This window comes from Panicum hallii, chromosome 2 (assembly GCF_002211085.1).
Source record: "Panicum hallii strain FIL2 chromosome 2, PHallii_v3.1, whole genome shotgun sequence".
Classification (NCBI taxonomy): domain Eukaryota; kingdom Viridiplantae; phylum Streptophyta; class Magnoliopsida; order Poales; family Poaceae; genus Panicum; species Panicum hallii.
Window position 1 is genome coordinate 56,783,410 of NC_038043.1, and position 20,539 is coordinate 56,803,948.

The 20,539-nt window shown below is 49.9% G+C and overlaps 5 protein-coding genes across 5 annotated transcripts; 3 read left to right on the forward strand and 2 right to left on the reverse strand.

Annotated features, from left to right (window-relative positions):
* Nucleotides 1-1,279: 1,279 nt before the first annotated feature.
* Nucleotides 1,280-3,675, reverse strand: LOC112881359. The gene has a single exon (XM_025946019.1). It carries the CDS (start codon nucleotides 3,673-3,675, stop codon nucleotides 1,327-1,329), a length of 2,349 nt encoding a protein of 782 aa, XP_025801804.1. The 3' UTR covers nucleotides 1,280-1,326.
* A 2,040-nt stretch (nucleotides 3,676-5,715) lies between these two features.
* On the reverse strand, nucleotides 5,716-7,513 carry LOC112882298 (premnaspirodiene oxygenase-like). Its single transcript, XM_025947322.1, has 2 exons — nucleotides 6,577-7,513; nucleotides 5,716-6,466 (listed from the first exon to the last, which is right to left on the reverse strand). The coding sequence occupies exons 1-2, from the start codon at nucleotides 7,486-7,488 to the stop codon at nucleotides 5,852-5,854; spliced, it is 1,527 nt and encodes a 508-aa protein (XP_025803107.1). The 5' UTR covers nucleotides 7,489-7,513; the 3' UTR covers nucleotides 5,716-5,851.
* Nucleotides 7,514-9,159: 1,646 nt separating this feature from the next.
* Nucleotides 9,160-12,324, forward strand: LOC112881361 (cysteine-rich receptor-like protein kinase 6). Its single transcript, XM_025946020.1, has 7 exons — nucleotides 9,160-9,979; nucleotides 10,379-10,480; nucleotides 10,560-10,741; nucleotides 10,851-11,064; nucleotides 11,268-11,505; nucleotides 11,608-11,761; nucleotides 11,864-12,324. The coding sequence occupies exons 1-7, from the start codon at nucleotides 9,160-9,162 to the stop codon at nucleotides 12,152-12,154; spliced, it is 2,001 nt and encodes a 666-aa protein (XP_025801805.1). The 3' UTR covers nucleotides 12,155-12,324.
* Nucleotides 12,325-12,920: 596 nt separating this feature from the next.
* Nucleotides 12,921-14,729, forward strand: LOC112882160 (GDSL esterase/lipase At2g23540). The gene is made up of 4 exons (XM_025947147.1): nucleotides 12,921-13,529; nucleotides 13,650-13,898; nucleotides 13,980-14,235; nucleotides 14,336-14,729. Exons 1-4 carry the CDS (start codon nucleotides 13,143-13,145, stop codon nucleotides 14,557-14,559), a joined length of 1,116 nt encoding a protein of 371 aa, XP_025802932.1. The 5' UTR covers nucleotides 12,921-13,142; the 3' UTR covers nucleotides 14,560-14,729.
* A 218-nt stretch (nucleotides 14,730-14,947) lies between these two features.
* LOC112880041 lies at nucleotides 14,948-20,446 on the forward strand. The gene is made up of 11 exons (XM_025944504.1): nucleotides 14,948-15,225; nucleotides 15,978-16,091; nucleotides 16,780-16,931; nucleotides 17,438-17,531; nucleotides 17,941-18,011; nucleotides 18,077-18,183; nucleotides 18,597-18,718; nucleotides 19,030-19,118; nucleotides 19,406-19,465; nucleotides 19,779-19,883; nucleotides 19,975-20,446. Exons 1-11 carry the CDS (start codon nucleotides 15,021-15,023, stop codon nucleotides 20,089-20,091), a joined length of 1,236 nt encoding a protein of 411 aa, XP_025800289.1. The 5' UTR covers nucleotides 14,948-15,020; the 3' UTR covers nucleotides 20,092-20,446.
* Nucleotides 20,447-20,539: the final 93 nt, after the last annotated feature.

Below are 20,539 nucleotides of genomic sequence, written 5' to 3' on the forward strand. Positions count from 1 at the left end.
AAAATTAACCCATACCAACAAAATTGAAAGCACATGAGACAAGAGAAGGCCACGGGCAATCGATTTTACTAATTCTTCGTGCAAACTGCAGACCGGCGGTGATGGATTTGGCCGGCAGCGGCGCTGGTTTCCTGAGCGGACAGAGACAAAGAAGAAATTGAGGAAGACGATTGCCAAGTTGCGTGCGTACGTGGATTCCCTGAATCATTAAATGCTTTGAATCCTTGTGAACTGTAGGATCCCCATGGCGACGGAGGAAGCCTGCCGTTCGCATGTGCGCGCGTCGAACGGTGGAAGCAGAGGAATAGGAAGGCAATGAGTAGTGGAAGGAAGAGGACATGGGGAGGAAGGTCGGCCATGGTGATCTGCTTGTCAGCTCCAGAGTTTCAACTCTTCAACCTGTTCCCTATGGTATTTGGGCGGTAGCTTGGACTCGCCGTGCAACAAGCAGCGAGCCACGCGCGCCGGGCGAGGCATGCGCGGGACACGCCGAGCGGCGGAGCGAGCGGAGGCTGGCGGCTGGCGCGCGCGGCCTCGCCGGCTTCGGCGCCCGCGGCCAGATACATTTTCAAAAACAACCCTCATTTTGTCGCGATCCTAATATTTATGTTTTACCCCCTATATTTTACAAATAATCTTATAAATTGGATCGCTGTTACTAATCACGATCCGAATATTTTCATTTAGCCCTTCATCATTTTCAAATAACCCCCTTCCATGGTCCGCTCCTCCTCCGTCCGCCACCGCCGCCGCCGCCGCCCTCCAGGACGGGATCGCGAAGGCCCACCTCGGTCACCAATCCCCGGCTCAATCCCTAGCACTACCCCGCACCAACCTCGCCCTCGCAGCAAGACTGGAGGGAGCGCAGGCCGCATGGAGAGCGAGGCCCGGCGAGCATGGCGTGTTCAGGAAGGCTGTGCGCGAGTCGCCGTGCTCGCCTGATGCGGCGGAGCGCGATAGGAAGACGCCCGTCATCCCTGCGCGCCGGTCCTCTCTTCCTGCGCGCTAGCGCAAGGACAATTGCGGTGTCGAGCGCCTGCCGCGGCCGCCTCGATCCCGGGTCCCGTCGGGCGATGCGAGTCAGGGCGCCGCTGCTGAGCTCTGTTTCTTGCTTGTTGTCACTTCTGATCCTAAGATCTTCACGATTCCTCTCTACCTAGCTAGTTCAACAAATTACATAGTTTTCCAAAATGACCTACCAATTTACCCCACATTATTGCATACAGATAAAGTAGTTCAATCATCAATTACACTTGCTCATAGCATGAGATAGGCTCTATGGTTTAAATCTACAATGTCAATTCCAAATTAGATAGGCTCTATGGATTACACAGTGGCCTCGTCATCATCTTCTTCCCGCTCATCAGTGGTATCCTCGTGAGAGATGTCGTCTTCCGGTTCTTCGTCGGATGTGTCTCGTTGGAACAGATCATCCGGCCACCCTGTGATGCCGGCGTGGGTCAGCAGAGCCCAGACATGGCTGATGAGCTCGCCACCCTGCGCGAGGTGCCTTATGTGCACCTCCATTTTGTTGGACGGCGCGGCGTAGACCAGCATGGTGACCCAGACCTTTGCCAGCGCCTCCCAGCGCTCGGTCACAGACATCTTCTCCTCGAGTTCCTTCCCCAAGCTCACACCCTCTCGCAAGGACCAGTGGGCTACGCGCATGGAAGGCGCTCTTTCCATTGCCTCCAACGTGTCCTTCCCATACAAGTGTCGCGATGCAGACCGTGCAGCGGCGCGGTACATGCCCAGACCGCGGCTGTTGTCCCCAGGGAGTAGATCTGGCGCCGAGACGCACAGGTACGCGCAGTACCTGGACAGGGTTGTGGCGACGCGGTGGTTCTTCTCCACCGACGACGACGATCCCCCGTCGCCCCCGCCGCCTCGTGACGAGCCGCACTCTTCACAGTACCATGTCGCGATGTGCCACTTCAGAATGGAGTAGGGATCAGCAGCGTTAATCTCAAGGCGAAGGCATACATAATCGCGCACTCCCTTCTCTAGAAAGTAATCATGCACTCCGTTTGCTTCCAACAAGGATTGCCAGTTCCTCACTGACGACGCACCGGGCCTGAGCTTACTGAGGAATCCAGCGATGGCTTCCTTCACATCCGGATGCAACTCAACGGCGGCTCCTGTACCGCTGCTCCACAATTCCTGGAGCGCTCGTTCAACGTACTTGAATCCAAGCACCTCTAAGAGACGGGCACACGATTTCTTGGGCTTTTTCCACAGTGTCGATTCGATCCTTGTACCAGCAGTAACGCAGGGGCCCCTGGGTTCTCTCCTGCGGACTGATACAGAATCCATTAACGAGTACTGCCCTAGCTTATTTTGCCATGAGTATCTTTCGAACAGGTTATTGACCCTCCGCTGAAGAAACGCCTTTACTTTCATCCGGCGGTTGGGCCTGACTGGGTCATCTCCACAGCTGCTGCGTCTTTTAGCCCTTACGTAATCGCAAGCCAAGGCCACTCTCGACCAATTTGAGGACCAAGAGAAAAGCAATTGCAGTACTTGCAGGCAAGCCAGGGATGATAGTATGACAAGAGTGACAGTAAGGTCTGCTACTGTAGTGTCCACCACGATGGTGTCGCCACTACCACCACCTCCACCGTTAGTAGAAGGTGAAGTCCTCCACGTCCCAGGTATGGCAGCAGCTACTCCAACGAAGCATATCCCGATGACGGAAGCGAACGACCAAATGGTTGCAGCTCTTGCTTGATAATAGTGAACAAATGCATTGCTGGTGAAGAACAGGTCATACAGAAAGGCCAACTCTAGCTCGATCACTTTGAAGCCCCACTCGTAGCCGATGGTTCCATCCCTTGTCGCCAAAAGCCATCCCAAGTCAACCTCTTTAAGAGACCGGAGCCCATAGTCCTTCATCTGCCCAAAAAAACGCGCCTGCATCATAAAGGACAGAGCGATGGAGAAGCACACATCCCTGTAGGTAGCGAAATCTGACACCTGCGCAGTCTTCATGCAGTCCCATATATCAGAAAATCTGATCATTGGATCATTACCAGCTTCCTTGTCAAGGGACCAATCCACCTGATACATACACCTTCTCTCAGGCTCATTAAAAAACACTCTGAAAAAATCTCTTTCCCTAGTGTGTATTAGCACACTCATCTTCTCTCGCAGTCTGCTTGGCAGCACCAGGGCCAGTGACCTATGGAAGCCCTTGACGAAGGTGATGGCGGACAGCATGCCGATTGCTATCCTACCAACGTTACTGGAGATGGTTGAGAAACTAATTAGCAGCACGTATCCACAGTAGAGGAAAAGCTGAAAGATCATCTTCCAGAGCGGGCCCTTGTGGTCCAGACTGTAGCTAGTTGCTGAGTCGACGCAGCCGAAAAGGGTGAACAAGGATACACACCAGATAGGGTACATCTCGCTCTTCACCGATGAAGTTTGCATCAAGCCAATGCAGTATGTGCCCACGGACAATGACAACCCAGTTGCAACCAAGAAGCCCTTTTGGAAAAACCAGTGGTTGGACCAGCGGCGGCAGGACCCGAATGCTGCAAGGAAGAAGGTCCAAACAATAGCCACCATCGCCAATGCCTGGATGCGGATCACAGCTCCCCTGGGGCTCTTCCACAGATCTGACAGTTGGTGAAAGAAGGTGCCGCTTGACGTTGCATTCCCCAAGTGCTGCTCCATATCCTGCCTGCCTGTGCGGTACGTGGTAATAATAATCCACCTTGAAAACAAGAAGATACTACTATGCTGTAAACCAGGAAGATATAAATTGCAATACAACACTCGATCAAAAGAAATATGAGTTGCTACTGTAATGCTTATCACTGTATCATGTTATTTTCCCGTTGCAAAGAGACATTATATTGGTTCATATCCTATCTGTCTATCTAGTAGCAAAAATATGAAATCGGGCAGTCCAGAAAGCAAAAACTAGATCGAGCATCCGCACTGATCTTGCTCTCTGGTTACGTGCGAACTAGGCAGTGCGTTAAGATACTTCATGGCGCCGGATGCTCAAAAATTAAAAGGAAAGAAAGAAAGTAGTAACTTCTAATTGCAACAGATATAAAGCTAGCTTTGTATAATCAAGTTAAGTGCCGTACCTTGTGCTCCTGGGACGGATTTCTACTGCTGGAGCTACCCTGCTGCAGACCGGAGGCTTCTCCCTCCTTGTTAGATCAGATCAGATAGACAGAGCCCACAGATGAGCCTCTCTTCTTCTCTGGAAGTGGAAGCCATTAGAATATCGTATATATATATAGCTCGATGATTAGACCAGCCCTCCATGTGGGTTCGGCTTACATTGTTTACTCGTCGGTGTATTCTTCGCAGCCGATCAACACGGATCAAATCAAATCCATTTTAATTGTACGGAGCAGGGCTGCAGAAACATGGGAGGGCATGGCGGCCGATCCGCTTTTCGCGCCAGGCGATTCGCAAGGCGATCAGGCAATGATTTTGCCAGGACGTGGTCCACGCCGTGGCCTAGCCATGCGGCTCCGTGGCCACGCTCCAAGCTTCTCAGCAGCAGCAGCAGCAGCAGCAGCAGCAAATCGTGCTTGCGGCCTTCGCCCGGCCTGAAGAAGATGGGGACTGCTCGCCTGCGCCTGGCGTCCAGGTGCGCCGCGGATCGGCCGTGCGAGCCAAACCCAGACGAGGATCCCATCATATGATCGTCCTTCCCAAATTCAATTCAGTTGATGAATTTTCCTCTCAGCCATGTCTATCCTTCATCTTGTTTCTTTGTGAACTCCGACCTGTATCTACATACTGTGTGCCACAAAATGTTTTGTAGTTTTACATTTTACGCTTCCTGTTTATTTGGCATATATTATTTACCTATTCTATTTCAGTCTGTTTAGGATGCGCAGTATCGCAGCATTGCGAGAAAATGGACAGGTTCGAGAAAAAGCTTGGAGCTGAATTACGGGCTAGGCGTGGTGGTCCTAGTCAAGATGACATGGTTTATTTTCATCTTTCTTATTTGTACTTTCATCTGCATCATGTATTCGTTGTTGTTCAGTTAGTGGCAGAGCACAATGCCTGCTCTGTTTTCCACTATATATGGCTTTTTCTACTTAAATATATAAAATCTAGGCATGCATGCATTCAAATGGGTTGTAGTTTTTGCGATCCAAGTACAAACACATCTAGCATATCATCCGAGTGAGCAAAGAGCATTTCATAGGAATATTTGTTTCACGCTAGCAAAAGCCCAGAGCATTAATACTGATTTGCAATAAGTCAATTCGATCAAAGCATATGTTTCTCATGCTAATCGAACCTCAGTCCAAGTAAGCGGGATCACTGACAGCAGGCCTTGATAAAGACAAGTTACGTCGGTCAAATACTCGTGGTAATTCATGTAATAATTAGTATTTTTTTGATGGTAATTTCAATGTATTTTGTAGTTTTGGACACTGTGTAACCCTAGTTTAATATTGCGCTAGTTTAATCATGATGAAACTTATCTATTCTTCCTCCTCATAAATATATTATTATGTCATAAATTTTTTTTTGTTGACGTGGCATATGAGAATGAAATCCCAAATAGCCTAACAGTATTCTCTTAAGACCGGCCTGATAATATTTCGATTAACGGAACTACGTTAGCTAAGGTCCCATGATCCGATCAGAGGCTATGCTCAGGATGCAACTAGGCATGTTGTTGCAGCATGCAACGCGAGACACCCCATCGAGACCGCGCGTGCATTGGGCAGACCAGCACTCCCCTTCACCTTGAGGCACAACACCCTGGACTAGGCCTGCCTCGCGCAGCTCTGACCGTAATGCGCAGCCATGCCGGCGTATATTCTTCTTCATTTTCGATTAATTCAAGAATAGAATATCGTTTCCCTCAGAGCGGCACGCGGACCGTGGGGACAAGCAAGAGGTCGGAGAGCCGGCGGGTCGTGATCCCCTGCCTCTCCGTCATGTCCAGCTCGTCGGGCTCAATCCTGTCCGGCAACTCCCAGTCGAAGTGGTAGAGAAGGCAAGCGAGCGCAAGCTCCATGTTGGCCAGCCCAAACCCTATGCCCGGGCACATCCGCCGCCCCGCGCCAAACGGGATGAACTCGAAGTCCATCCCCTTGAAGTCGACGCCGCTGTCCTCGAACCTCTCAGGCACGAACTCCTCCGGCGCGTCCCAGTGCCTCGGGTCCCGCCCGATCGCCCACGCGTTGACGAGCACCATCGCTCCCGCCGGCACGTCGAACCCGAGGACCTGGCATGGGCTCCGGCACTCCCGCGGAATCAGCAGAGGCGCGGGCGGATGCAACCGGAGCGCCTCCTTGATGACGAGTGGCAGGTAATGTAGGTCGCCGAGGCTGTCCTCCGTGACGATCTCCTGCCCTGCGAGGACGCGCCGGACCTCGTCCTGCGCCTTGCGCATCACTCTCGGGTTCTTCATGAGCTCCGCCATGATCCACTGGAGCGTCGTCGCCGATGTCTCGCTGCTCCCACCAAAGATATCCTAAGAAACGCATGCAGAAGATGATCAGCACGCGGTCTGCACAAAGATGCGATTTGATTTGATTTTACCACGATTTCCTAATCCTAATGAGCGAGCGCTAGCGATCTTACGATGATGACGGCCTTGATGTTCTCGGTGGTGAGCGGTGGATCCAGCTCGTCCTCCCTCTGTATCCTCAAGAGCACGTCCAGCAAATCCTCCTCGTCAACGCTGGTGGCTCTGTTCTCCTGGTGCTCCTGGATGATGGTGCCGACGAACGCCATCATCTCCTCCCGCTGGCTCCGCATCCGGCGCGGCGTCGGGCTGAGGAGCATCGCCAGTCGCAAGGACGGGAAGAGATCCGGCAGGCTCTGCGCCGGCACGTTCTTGAGCCGCCGCTCCAGCAGCCGCAGGAACGTCTCCCTGTCCCTGAACCTGCTGCCGATGATGGAGCGCACCGACGCGTCGGCCACGTACGCCGACACCATCTCGCTCATGTTCACCGGCGAGGTCGACGCGGCCACGGACTGGAGCAGGCGGCGGACCTCCTCCTCGCGCACGGCCCGGAAGGACCGGACCCGGCGCGCGCTGAAGAGCTCCATGGTGCAGATCCTGCGGAGCTGCCGCCACCCGTCGCCGTAGGGCGCGAACACGAGGCCGTAGCTGCCCTCGCCGAGCAGGATCTTGGCCGTCGGGGTGATGGGCCGCGTCGCGAAGGTGAGGTCGTTGGACCGCATGATGTCGCGCGCCGCGTCGGCCGAGGAGGCGACGAGGACCGGGAGCTCGCCGAGGCGAAGCAGCATGAGCGGGCCGAGCCGCCGCGCGAGGTCGCGCATGGCGTGGTGCGGGAGCGCGCCGCCGGCGAGGTGGTGGATGTGACCGATGACCGGCAGCGCCCACGGCGACGGAGGGAGACGTAGCGCGCTGCTGCCATGCCCGCGCGTTGACCGGCGGCGGAGGTAGAGGAGTGGGATGGCGAGGAGCAGAGGGATCACGAGTAGGTAGAGTGGAAGGTCAGCCATGGCGATTTGTGTGTGCTTCATGTGTGTTCATCAGCTTGTGCTGCGTGTTTTGTGCTCTGTCTTGGACTTGCTCTGCCATGGTGCGGTATTTTAACGAGCTCCGAGAAAACCGAAGCAGCCGCAACTTTCTCTCTCCTCTTCCCACGTTTTGTCTCGGTCGCTCCAATTCCTAAGCGATGCCTCTCTGTTCTCCCTCCCCGCCGGCAGCCCCGCCCCGCGCCGGGCGGCTTCAATTCTAGTGACGCCTCAGAGCAAAAAGGTATTGCATTGTGGCCTTTGTTTGATCCAACTCAGTCCTAGGACGTAGAGACACTCCATCACAGGCTCGGCTCGCCTAGATCACATGCTCCGGTGGGCGGTAGCGACGAGACACGAGGGCGCGCTGCCGTGGCGTGCGGCGTGCACGCAGAGGCCAGAGAGGATGGATATAGTGTGTGGCGGCCGGCGCGCGGGCTTCGGTCATCAGCCCAAATACCAGGAGCCCATCGCAAGTTTGGTTGGGCTGCAAAAGGACAACTAGGCTGCCGGGCCAACTCTGTAGCAAAGCCCCCGGAGATTCCGAGGGCGTTGCCGGCGCCTCCTCTTTTCTTCCTCCTCGGTGACGGTGTTCTTGGCAGTTCATGGATCTTGTCAAATTGTCGATTAGTCCCATATCTTCCTAGCTCTTGCAGCTCCAGACCAATAACAACTTCCTGTGCCATCAAAAAAAATAAAAATAATAACAACTTCCTGTTGGATGCAGGATGACAAGGCCAGCGGTGTCCTCGATTATTCTTCGTTGGTGATGCTGCCGGGAAATTAACCACCACCCAATCGGAGTTGTTCAGAGAAAAATAGAGAGAACCACGAGCCCAGTTAGAGCAGCGTACCTCAAGTCAGGTCAATGGCGTGCTCCTCCCGATCAGTGCTGCGTCGGCTGTCTACGGATCGCTGGACTAGAGCGGGACGACACCGAGCCACTTCGACCCAATTACAAGCAGCGATCGGTTGATTGTATCGACGGCGAATTCGATCTCCAACTTGCCGCGCAATTTCTTTCAGCTACCAGAACTCATCAGATCCAGAGCAGAGCCACGATTCCAGCAAGCTCCAAGCTACCACTACTTGGTCGGCGACTGCTGCTGATAGTGATGCTTCCTTCAAATTAATATTCCACATCAGAGACGACGATTCGGACTGATACCGCTGAAGCGAAGTCAAATACCGCGCTCAGTTTATAATCAGACTTCTGCTGGCTAGAAGTCAACGGCGTGCTCATCCTGATAGCGGCTAGCTGCCTCCGAGGGCAATGCCACGGCGTGCTTGCGTGCGACAACGCCTTAGCTTCATCGACGCATGGTCCTGACAACCAGCCACAGTATTTTCAATCTTCAGTCTTCGCGTGATGGCTATGCAATACTGTATGATTACGTACGTACATTATTGTCGTTAATAAAAGTAAGCAACCGAACCTTCTTCCAAAAAATTGTCATCTTGGTCAACCGTGCCAAGGTCGTCGTCGACGCTGATGCTGGGTTACATTGCCCGGCGACGATGATCAAGTGGCGGCAGTAGCCAAAAGCCCAGCAGCAAGCTGCTCACTGCTTATAACTTATAAGAGCTCCATCGATCACCTCCATGCCGATGCAACTACCTTAAGCTGCTACTACGCTAGACATACTAGACGTCTTCGATCAACACACGTGAAGCAGCATGTCGGCTTCCGTCGTCCATCGTCACTTCCTCCTCCTCGCCGTCGCCCTGGTTGCCTTGGCGATGACGCTGTTGCTGCCGGCCGGCGCGGAGGACACCATCCTGGGCCACAAGTGCGGCATGCCTGCGGCGGGCAACGCGAGCAGCGACGCCTACAGGTCCAACCTCAACGCGCTGGCCGCCATCCTCGTCGCGGGCGCGAGGGCCAACGGCTCGGCCGTCGGCGCGGTCGGCGCGCCGCCCGACGCCGCCTACGGCGTCGCGCTCTGCCGCGGGGACTTCACGGGCGACGCCTGCGCCCGGGGGCTCGGCGACGCCCTGCGCAGCGCCGTCAACGACTCCGAGAGCGCCTTCGGCTGCGGCCGGCAGGTCAGGGACGTGACGCTCTTCTACGACCGGTACCAGCTGCGGCTATCCGGCGTCGACTTCCTCTCCGGCGACGAGCCGCGGTGGGCGGGGAACAATACCAACTTCGTGGCGCCCGCCGACGCCGCGCAGCGGTTCGACGGGCTCGTCAAGGAGCTGGTGACCACCATCGCCGCCATCGCCGCGGAGAGGCCGGACAGGTACGCGACGGGGCGGTCGCGGTTCGAGGAGCAGCGCCTGACGCTGTACGGGCTGGTCCAGTGCACCGTGGACATGTCGCCGGAGCGGTGCCGGGCGTGCCTCGACGGCCTCATCTCGGCGTTCCCGGCGACGTTTCGTCCCAGTGGGCAACATGGCGGCCGAATCCTGGTGCCGCGCTGCACGGTGCGCTACGAGACAGACGACACGTTCTTCAACACAGCCAACCTGTCAGTCGACCTGCACAAGCCCAAACGTACGGGCTTTGCTCCCGCCCACCAATTCCTTGTTTTGAATATTGCTACTGAAATATATAACCTAAATACACTTTAGCAAAAACAAAAATGTTGATTAGGCAAAATTACTGAAAGTGCAATTATTTGAAAGTGTTTTTTAATAAATTCATTTCTGTAAGTGCCAAAAGTTAGTTTTTATCTCATGTAATTTTGTTGTGTATTTTCTTAAAAAAATGAATTCTAACTCTGCTTTTTAGAAAGCAGAACTATCTTATGTAGATTTGGGATCAAAGGTTTCAAAAATTAACTACAGCACCCCTGGACCTTTATGCTTGGATCCTCTCGATCTTACAACAACATGAACACATTCAACAATTCACTAGTAGCACTAATTTCTTGATTTGGTTTTCGTTACACAGCGAGCAAATCTTGGCTCTGGGCGACCATAGCGGTTGTCTCCGTATTGGTGTTGGCTGCTAGTTTTCTTCTCCATAGATGGAGAAAAATACGAAGGAAAAGAGGTAAATATGCCACTCTTATACGAACAAGAATTTCCCTTCTTGGCTGAACATGAATTATAGAATTTCTTCCTGTGATCAGAACTTGCTCGGTTGGAGCTAAGAAGGTTGTCGCTTGCTGTGAAAAGTGTGATCAATCTATGGAGAATGGAAGAAGGCAACTCCGGGTTTTCGCTCTACGACCTTTCTCAGATGAAAGGTGCTACAAATGGGTTTTCCATTGAAAACAAACTTGGCCAAGGTGGTTTTGGTGCTGTATATAAGGTATTTAAGTCATTTATAGTGATGTTCAGACATCAGATTACGTCCTGGCTCTATCTTCGAACTAAAAGAACTGTTCTAACTAAGTACAATATATATTTGGCGTTGTCAGGGCCTGTTGCCTGATGGGCTTGAAATTGCAGTGAAAAGACTTGGTCCCCGTTCTTTACAAGGTTTGCTAGAGTTCAAGAATGAGATCCAGCTCATTGCAAAGCTTCAGCACAGGAGTCTAGTCAGGCTGTTGGGCTGCTGTATTGAAGGGGAGCACGAGAAGATTCTGGTCTACGAGTACATGCCAAACAAAAGCCTAGACCTCATCATCTTCGGTATGCCAACAAGACTACCTTAAAAACTTCTCCATACTAATTAAAATTTTCTCCTTGAAAAAAAAAATCTTCCCCTTGAAAACTACTCCAAAAGAAGATCCTCCGATCCCCTTGAAAACACCGTGCAGACCAAATTTCCATATGATGAAATTTGTGAAGTTTATTTTTAGTTTCCTTAATCTAACTGCACCTGTATTTTGCAGACAGTAAAAAAGGAGTGTCACTAGACTGGCCTAAACGTCTGAATATAATCAATGGTATATCTCAGGGGCTTCTCTACCTCCACGTACATTCACGCCTCTGCGTGGTCCACAGGGATCTCAAAGCCACCAACATTCTCTTGGACAGCGAGATGAACCCCAAAATTTCAGATTTTGGGATGGCTAGGATATTCAGCTCCAGCGTGGCCGAGTCAAACACCACTAGAATTGTAGGCACACAGTAAGCAGCTCCCTCTGTAGATACTAATCAATTTTCAAGTCGCCTATAATTTGTATAGTTTACTTGTACGGTCCACTCAATATTTTGTTTTGCATGATCAAGTGGCTACATAGCTCCAGAGTATGCCTCGGATGGAGTTTGCTCTGTCAAATCTGACGTCTTCAGCTTCGGCGTCCTGCTCCTGGAGATCATAAGCGGGACGATGACCACTGGGTCCTACAGATACGATGGCAAATTGTACAAGCTCATCGCATATGTTAGTAGAAAATGTTTTTCCTTATTGTTCATATAAAACTAAAGTTAATCAGAAAAAAGCAGAAGAATTACCTCTTTGCGATCTAACTTTCTTTCCTTGTAGGCTTGGCTGCTCTGGAAAGCCGGGCAATGGCAGGAGCTGGTCGATCGCTGTTTAATAGGGAATCAGGAATACCACTTCACGATGGAGAGATACGTTCATGTGGCCCTTCTCTGCGTTCAGGAGAGCGCGGACGACCGCCCCGCCATGGATGAGGTCGTGAAGATGCTGAGCAGCGGCGAGGGCGCGGTCCTCCCGGAGCCGAAGCGGCCGGCGTACTTCAACGTGCGCCCCGTGGGCACGGAGATGTCCGCATCCTGCGACATGAGCATTAGCATAACCTTGTCGAGATAGCAGTTGCTGTCATGTTACCACTTACCTCTGCAGTGTTTGTATGTATAGCCCATATGTTGTAGTAGCATACTGACATCCAACGTGGTGATCTGTATGTAGTCTGTTCATATGTTCCCTCATGTATAACATACGATCCTGTACCTATTGCAGTTGCAGTTCAGGAATTGTGCCTGGAGCACTCATCAGAGTTTCAGAGAGTACAGAGTTACCAAACAAGCAAGGAGACGCAGCAGATATGCAGGACCCGGGGCAGGTAAGGACGGTATCACCAATCCCGTTTCGATTGTTTTTTCAGAGCCGAGTCTTCTGTGATACCTAGTCCTGAAATCCATCACCACCAGCGAGAGGCATCTCGTAGTCCCAGAGAACTACGGCCAGACTCTCGAGTCTTGTCCAAGGAAACAGAGACCACACGCCGGTCGAGCCCCTGTTCGGTTGTTTCAGGCCACCTAAACTAACCGCCACCTAACCACCAGAGACGACCGCGGAAAAGCTTTCTGGATGCCAAACTCACATCAACCCTGCTGACTCGGGCGACTGCACAACCGTCACAAGGCAGACGGCACACGTCGGAGCTGCGGCGATGAAGGCCGGCCAGGTGACATGAACATGACCCCCGATCGACGATAGGTAGGACTCCTGTTCGTTTAGCTACCATATCTAGCTCACTGCTCGCAGCGCAACCGTCAAACCAAACACCTGCACCCGCTCACTCCCCGAGTCTCCTCCCCATATCAACAAGCATGCCACGGCAAGGAACCCGATCGAGAACATTTCCTCCGTTGCCCGGCGATCGAGCTCTCTCTCCTCGTTCCATGGAGAACTTGAGCCGGAGCTAATTATCCGATCACCTACTTCCATCGTCGGCCACCTATATACCACGCTCGCCCCTGCTTCCCGTACCTTGCCTGCAACGATCGAGTTATGTGATGCTGTGTTCTGCAGCCCACCGCTTGCTCTGACTGACTGCAACCAGAAGTCCAGAAGCATGGGTTGGGCGGCGGCAATGGCCGCCGTGGCGGCGGTTCTCTGCGCCGCGGCTGTGGCGAGAGGGGAGGTGGTGGACGAGTTCGGGGCCGGCGCGTCCTTCATCTTCGGGGACTCGCTGGTGGACGCCGGGAACAATAACTACATCCCGTCGCTGTCCAAGGCCAACATGACCCCCAACGGCATCGACTTCGCCGCGTCGGGGGGCATGCCCACGGGACGGTTCACCAACGGCAGGACCATCGCCGACATCATCGGCGAGATGCTGGGCCAGGCGGACTACTCGCCGCCGTTCCTCGCCCCCAACACCACCGGCGGCGCCATCCTGAACGGCGTCAACTACGCGTCAGGAGGCGCGGGGATACTGAACGCGACAGGCAAAATCTTCGTGAGTCGTTCGTTCACCCACCACCTAGAATCCGTTCCCGCATTCAGTCATGTCAGGTTGATGATGCATGACTGGACACTGAAGACAACACATTATATTATCAATCAATCTGTTCATCAGGTGAACAGGATCGGCATGGACCTCCAGGTGGACAACTTCAACATCACGAGGAAGCAGCTGGACGACCTGCTGGGCAGGGACAAGGCCAAGGAGTTCCTGCGAAGGAAGGCCATCTTCTCCGTCACCGTCGGCTCCAACGACTTCCTCAACAACTACCTCATGCCGGTCCTCTCCACCGGCACGCGGATCTCCGAGTCGCCCGACAGCTTCCTCAACGACCTCATCTTCCACCTCCGGGACCAGCTCACGGTGCGTACTGCTGCCGTCGCGCGCAGCTTCAATTAATCACCACACCACTCAGCAATGCCTGCCTGCCTGTTGCTGCTGCAGAGGCTGTACACGCTGGACGCCCGGAAGTTCGTGGTGGCGAACGTGGGGCCGCTGGGGTGCATCCCGTACCAGAAGACGATCAACCGGGTGGGCGAGGACGAGTGCGTGAAGCTGCCCAACCAGCTCGCCGCGCAGTACAACGGCCGGCTCCGGGAGCTGCTGATCGAGCTCAACGGGAACCTCCCCGGCGCCAGGTTCTGCCTCGCCAACGTCTACGACCTCGTCATGGAGCTCATCACCAACTACCCCAACTACGGTGAGCACGCAATCGAATGGGAATCGACCGAGATCGCAGGAACAGCACGATGGAGACGCCGGGGGATGGGATGTTGATTTCTCTTTGGTTGCTGTTGCAGGGTTCCAGACGGCGAGCGTGGCGTGCTGCGGCAACGGCGGGTCGTACGAGGGCCTGGTGCCGTGCGGGCCGACGACGAGCATGTGCGACGCACGGGACAAGCACGTGTTCTGGGACCCGTACCACCCCAGCGAGGCCGCCAACGTGCTGCTCGCCAGGTACATCGTCGACGGCGACAGCAAGTACATCTCGCCCATGAACCTCAGGAAGCTCTTCTCCCTCTAGGTTTCCGGGACCATTCCCGCCTGCAACTGTATCTTCTGGGAGAAGTGCTCAACTAATCTTTTGGCATGTAATTTCGGAGTGTATATGTAATGTTGGGAGCCAGTGCCTCATTGCAGATACGATACGATTCTTTTTCATATATATAAAAACGTTGAGATTAATTAGGAATAGAAACATTTATCACTTTGCGAGATACCGCAAAACTAAATTCTATGAAATGGAGGGAGATACCACAAAATTTAATTAAAAGGAAAAAAAGAGAGCATGTTTTGGGTCCGGCCGTCGCGAATTTCAACGTGTGCGTTCCTGGACTCACGGCCCACTAAGGGGAGCCCAATTTACCCGCTTGGTACGAACCCAATCAAACCCACTGCCCAACTTTGTGCGCTTCCCTTTCTGCTCGCAGTGAGACTTCCCCGGTTCGCTCCCCTCCGGCCGCCGCACGGAGAGAAGCAGCCGCCATGCAGGCCGCCGCCGCGCGCGCGCGTCGCGTCCTCGCGTCCCCGGCGGCCTCCGGACTCCCTGGCATTCTCTGGGGCCCTCGCCTCGGGAGCGCATCAGGCGCTGAGGGTGCCCTCCTGCTCCATCTCCATGCCGTCCCCTCCTCGGCGTCTTCTCCGCATCACGCCAGGGGCTTCGCCTCCTGCTTTGCCCCCCAATCGCCTGGTGAGCTCTCTTACCTCGAATCCCTGAGCGGTTTCATGTGCTCGTTGCGATACCGATGCGCTGCTCGCGGGTTTGCCTGGGGCGGCATTTCGTCGAACTGGTGGGGAGCGCGGAGAGCAGCGTGCTAACCGTGTTGGCTCGAACGTTCTCCCTCGCACGGGTGTCATGTTAAGAGTGTTCCTGTTCAGACGGGAGGTGGTGAAGGTTGGGGATCGGCTGATTCGAGGGGTTTGCGAGGGTTTAAGGGCTTAGGTGGGGGTGGAGATGTTCGTCAATGCGTCGTTCTGTCTGAAATTGTGGCGAGCGCTTGTGACACGTGATGGTTTTAGCTTTTCCTGTGATCAACTAGAGGGAGCTTGGGATTTTGCTGATTGGTATGTGGTTACCGTTTCGAGACTGGGTTTGATGGGAGACAATCTCAGTGAGCTCTTTGTGGACGATATGCTTGAATTTCGATTGACTTTGACTCTGCAGTTGGCACACAGTGCACTAATTTGTTTCATTTCTTGCACTGCTATATGCTTGCCATCCTGCCTTATCATAGTTAGGCCACTAAATCTAAATGTACTGAAATTTTCTTCAAGAAAAAAGACGGTGTTACAAACACCTTCTAAGTACCCGAGCTAACTGAGCCTTAAGTGACTTTATTTATTGCAGTGAAATAGTTCTGTGTAGTAATTCGTTCCATCATTGATTAAAACTAGTTTGGATTGATTAAATTGTGTTGACTAAATTATTTTTCAATAATTCAGGTAACCTTATATTGACAGCCATGGCTTCACAATGGTCGAGTGAGAAATCAGTACACTATCAGATGGCAACAACTCATTTCTCAACAGAAGCAAGTGACGTGGATCACCCTACAGGTTATTTTGGAGCACTGTTCTGCACTGTTCCTGCCATTACTTTTAGTTCCTGTTCTCCCATTATCCCTGTCAACTGTGCTAAATTTGTTAACCTATTCAGTTTATAATAAAGTAATATTGAAATTAAGTAGCAACTTTTTCCATACCGTTACTAAGTTAGCAACAAAAGGATCCCCCGCACAGGTATCTAAAGATTTACCATCTGGAGTCATCAATTTACTTACCTGGGCACATCAATCTACCTAACCATGTTCCCGGTTTTCTTTGCAATGCCTTCAACTAAGTTTCTCTCATTCAAGTTGTTCTTGATTGTATAATCCAAAAAATGCAGTTTTTTTTTTCTGACTCTGATGCTTAATTGAGGTTTTGGACCTATGACTTGATCATTTTACCCGGTTGGCTCTGCTAGATTCTGGATTTGACAATTTGTTTTTGCTTATAGATGTTTACATTTCATGTAAAGTTACATTTTTCGAGAATCGAGATAAGTCCAAATGTTTCACAAAGTAAAACAAGTACGAAATTGTTCTGTCTGATAGGTTTTTGTTGGAGTTTACTATGCATTTCATTTGATAACTAGTGATTCTATATGCTATAATTACGCATAGAATGGATTTCCTAATTCTCATTATCCTGCTGCTTTGAATATTTTTTCTTAATATTGTATTTCCATTTCCTCATGTCACAGAAGCTGTAGAGGAGATGTACCAGAGAATGTTAAAATCTGTTGAAGCTGAGACTATGCCTCCAAATGCCTGGTTGTGGTCTATGATCAGTAGCTGCTCCAATAAGGAGGACATCAAACTTCTTTTTCAAATTTTGCAGAAGCTAAGAGTATTTGTAAGTTCCTTTGTTTTCTTCAAATGTGTAGCTTCTCTGTGCTATCCTGGCTGGCTATGCTTGTACACTCTATAACCCACAGTCCCATTATCTGTACATTTGCACATTCATTTGTATCATTGTTACTCATGTGGGCACAGTTACAAGTATCTTAATTTCTGGGGTTCTTTTCTTTGTTGTTCTGTGAAGAAGTGCTCATTCAACTGAACTAATGTAGAGTATCTGTTATGTGTTGCTCATATTGATGAATTTAAATGTACATATGGAATAAGAATGTGTGATCTGGACTTGTGGTGTTAACAATTATCAAACAATTTTAGATGTTGATGCAGGAAGATTCTTAAAAGGAGTAATTTCTGTGCCTGTTTATAGTTAGCACTTGGTAGTTTTCTTTATATCTAACTAATGTCTCTGGACATAGATGGCCAAGTATGTGCTCTGTATTTCTCCTCAATATTATTCTATCACTAGAAGCTATCTTAATCTTGTACTTATTCTTGATTCAGCGATTATCAAATCTTCGCATCAACGCAAACTTCAATGACCATCTCTGCATGAAAGTGACTGAGGCTTGTGCTCGTGTGGGCACCCTTGACTATGGTATGATTTTATGCATCTAAGAGATTTTTTTTTTGTCTGCTACCTTGGCTGATGGACTGTTTACTTATTTCCTCTATTTTTTTTTATCCGTCTTGCTGAACCAGGGTTCTGTATTTTCTCTTTACAGCATCAAAATTCCCTGGGGAACTTTATGCCTTTCATCCTATTTGTTTTGCTACGATATGTTATATTAATGGCATGACTCTCTTAACAACCTTAGTATGAGTTATCAAGTTCATTTGTATGGCATCTACTCTGATACATGAAGACATTAGCTTTCATGTATTATCATTTTTCAATTTTGTTTCTTCTATAATGAGACATATTAAAGCTCTTTGTGCCAGTTTCTGATTAACATCCTATTCTGCCTTCAAAATTTAGGCTAACCCTTTTATGTTATTCTGTGAAGGGCTGAAGGCTTTATGGAAGCATAATGTTTATGGAATCACACCAACCATTGGTTCTGCTCATTATCTACTGGTATTCATTCATATTAACTCTTATCACTTTCCTAGTTATTTGGTTATGACACTCTCCTTTTGCAGCAACATGCGAAAACGCTAAATGATACTAAACTAATGGAAAACATAATGCAAGTCCTTAGGAGGAATTCCTTGCCATTGCAACCAGGCACTGCTGATATGGTCTTCAGGTATGCCATTATCTGTTCTCAGTTGCTTGTAACAATGTATTCTATTTGCCGTATATTATTTGCATATTATTACCTTTTAGATAATGATGGAAGATTGCAAATAGCGCTTAGAGATATTAAAATTGATTCCAGTGATTTACTACATCAATCAATCCTATCTTTCTGTGATATAATTCTGATTCACTTTGTCCTTGTTTATGACTTTACGTTAATAAAATTCCTCAGAAACTCAAAATGTTAACTCTATTAGACTTAACTAGAGATCCTACTGTTATAATCCAGGATTATATCTAACTATGTCAACTTTGCAGAAATGGTAGCCTCAATATTTTGTTACCATTGATTTGTATATCATTTTCCCTTGATTTTAGATTCTAGTTATTGATTTCATGGGTTTATACTGTCTTATGCAGCATCTGCTACAATGCTGATAGATGGGATTTGCTCTCAAAATACGCTGACAGATTTGTTAAAGCTGGTGTCAAGCTGCATCGAACTGCGTTTGACATTTGGATGGAATTCGCCGCCAAAGTTGGTAAGCATTTTGATTCTTTTATGGACCTCAGGCAAATATGATAGCCGACCTATGGGTGAAGTCAGCTGTGTTGGAGTGCATTGCCATTGTGGACCTCAGCCAAATAGTTAGGGATGGACCTTACCTGCATGATAACATCAAGGAGGGGTTGGAAATTATCTTTTTTTTTCCTTATGAGATTGCGTGGGTGGGGGGGGGGGGGGGGGGGGGGGCTTAGTCAAGTCTCAGTTTTCCTATAACTTGTGCTTTTAGAGTTTTGACATAGTGTGGTTTTGAGGCTTTCCTGATATATTAGGCTCTGCTTCTTTCAGGTGATTCTCAATCTATTTGGAACATCAATAGTCTAAGAGGCAAGTCCGTCAAACACTATACTCTTGCAACAGGTTTTGCTTGTGCAAAGGTAATTATTCCTGGAATGGGTATTATCACTTAACAAAGTTAACCGAAGTATTACTTATTCTTATGTTATTTTATGTCAGATTTAACAACGGATTCTGCTTTTGAACATGCCTTGTTAAGTTGCAATAGTACACTTAATGGTATTTTTACTGTAGAATATCATACAAGTCACCATCCATGGGTCTGTAGTTTAGTGCTTTTACCCATTTGTAAAAGGTAACATAAGTGCTGTTGGTCCTTTGCTTCAGGTTTCTGATCTCATTCTCGCTATGAAATATCTTGTTGCAGGGGTCCTTGCTTGATCGGAAGCCAGAAAATGCTGCTGCCATGATTAAACTCCTTTACAAGGTTTGGCATAGAATTGTTATTGGCATCAGACCTTTATTACTAAAATACTGGAATTGCTTCATACCAGCAGTATATTTGAACTTGTTTCTAGATAACAACTGGTCTTTCTTATTCTGAATGTCCTGCTGCATCTCTGCTGCCTGTGTTGCTGAAGCATTTCCAACTCATTCTATCTTTGTCATTATCAGTGTTAATATATTCTCCACAAATTGTACAGATATGTTATGCTACAATAATTGTGTAGCTAACCATTTACATAGAAAAACCTGGAAATAACATGTTCACCTAATGAAACATTTATTGCTGGATGTAGCATTTGCCTGATCAGAAGAAACCATTTGTGAAAGATGAGCTCAAAAAGCTGATTGCTGAATGGCCTACAGAGGTGATAAAAAGGCAGAAGAAAGATGATAGGAAGGTGAGATACTTGATCTTCTGTTCATTCAGTCATTCCTCAGATCTGTTGTATATATAGCTGTCTACCGACAAATTGTATCTACATTTATCAGGCGATGGAGGAAGCTTTGATTAAGGACATCCCTACGATGATCAATTGTCTGACAAAGTCAGGACTCGACATTCCTGTGGATTTGGAGAAGCTGACCCCTCAGCTCCAAGCAGCGTAGAGAAGAAGCGCAGCTTGGAAGATGGTGTGCAACGGCTGCTTGGCAGATGATACCCGAATTAGGGCTTTGTGGCACGGATGCAGGCATGCAGCCAGCCAAGACCAGTGCATGAGTTGGAAATGCTTCCCATATGTTTGGCTTGATACATGTAGCGCTTAGCCTCTCCGATAGTAGCATGTGTATTCCTGGTGCGTCCTCGATGGCGTGCTCTGTTGTAGCTGTGGATTTGTGACCTTGATTATTGCACGTTGCTTGATAGCTGCAATTCTCGTTTTTTATAAGCTGGGACTGGAAACATGTAGCCAACAGTTGTTGCCATAATGCCATGTGCTAATATTGTTCTTTTTTCCTATAAGAGGCGTGTTGTTTCCTCTATTCTAGCGCAATTTTCTTCTTGTATATGGGAGGCGCGGTCATGATCCCTCTTTTTCCTTGAAAAAAAGGAAAA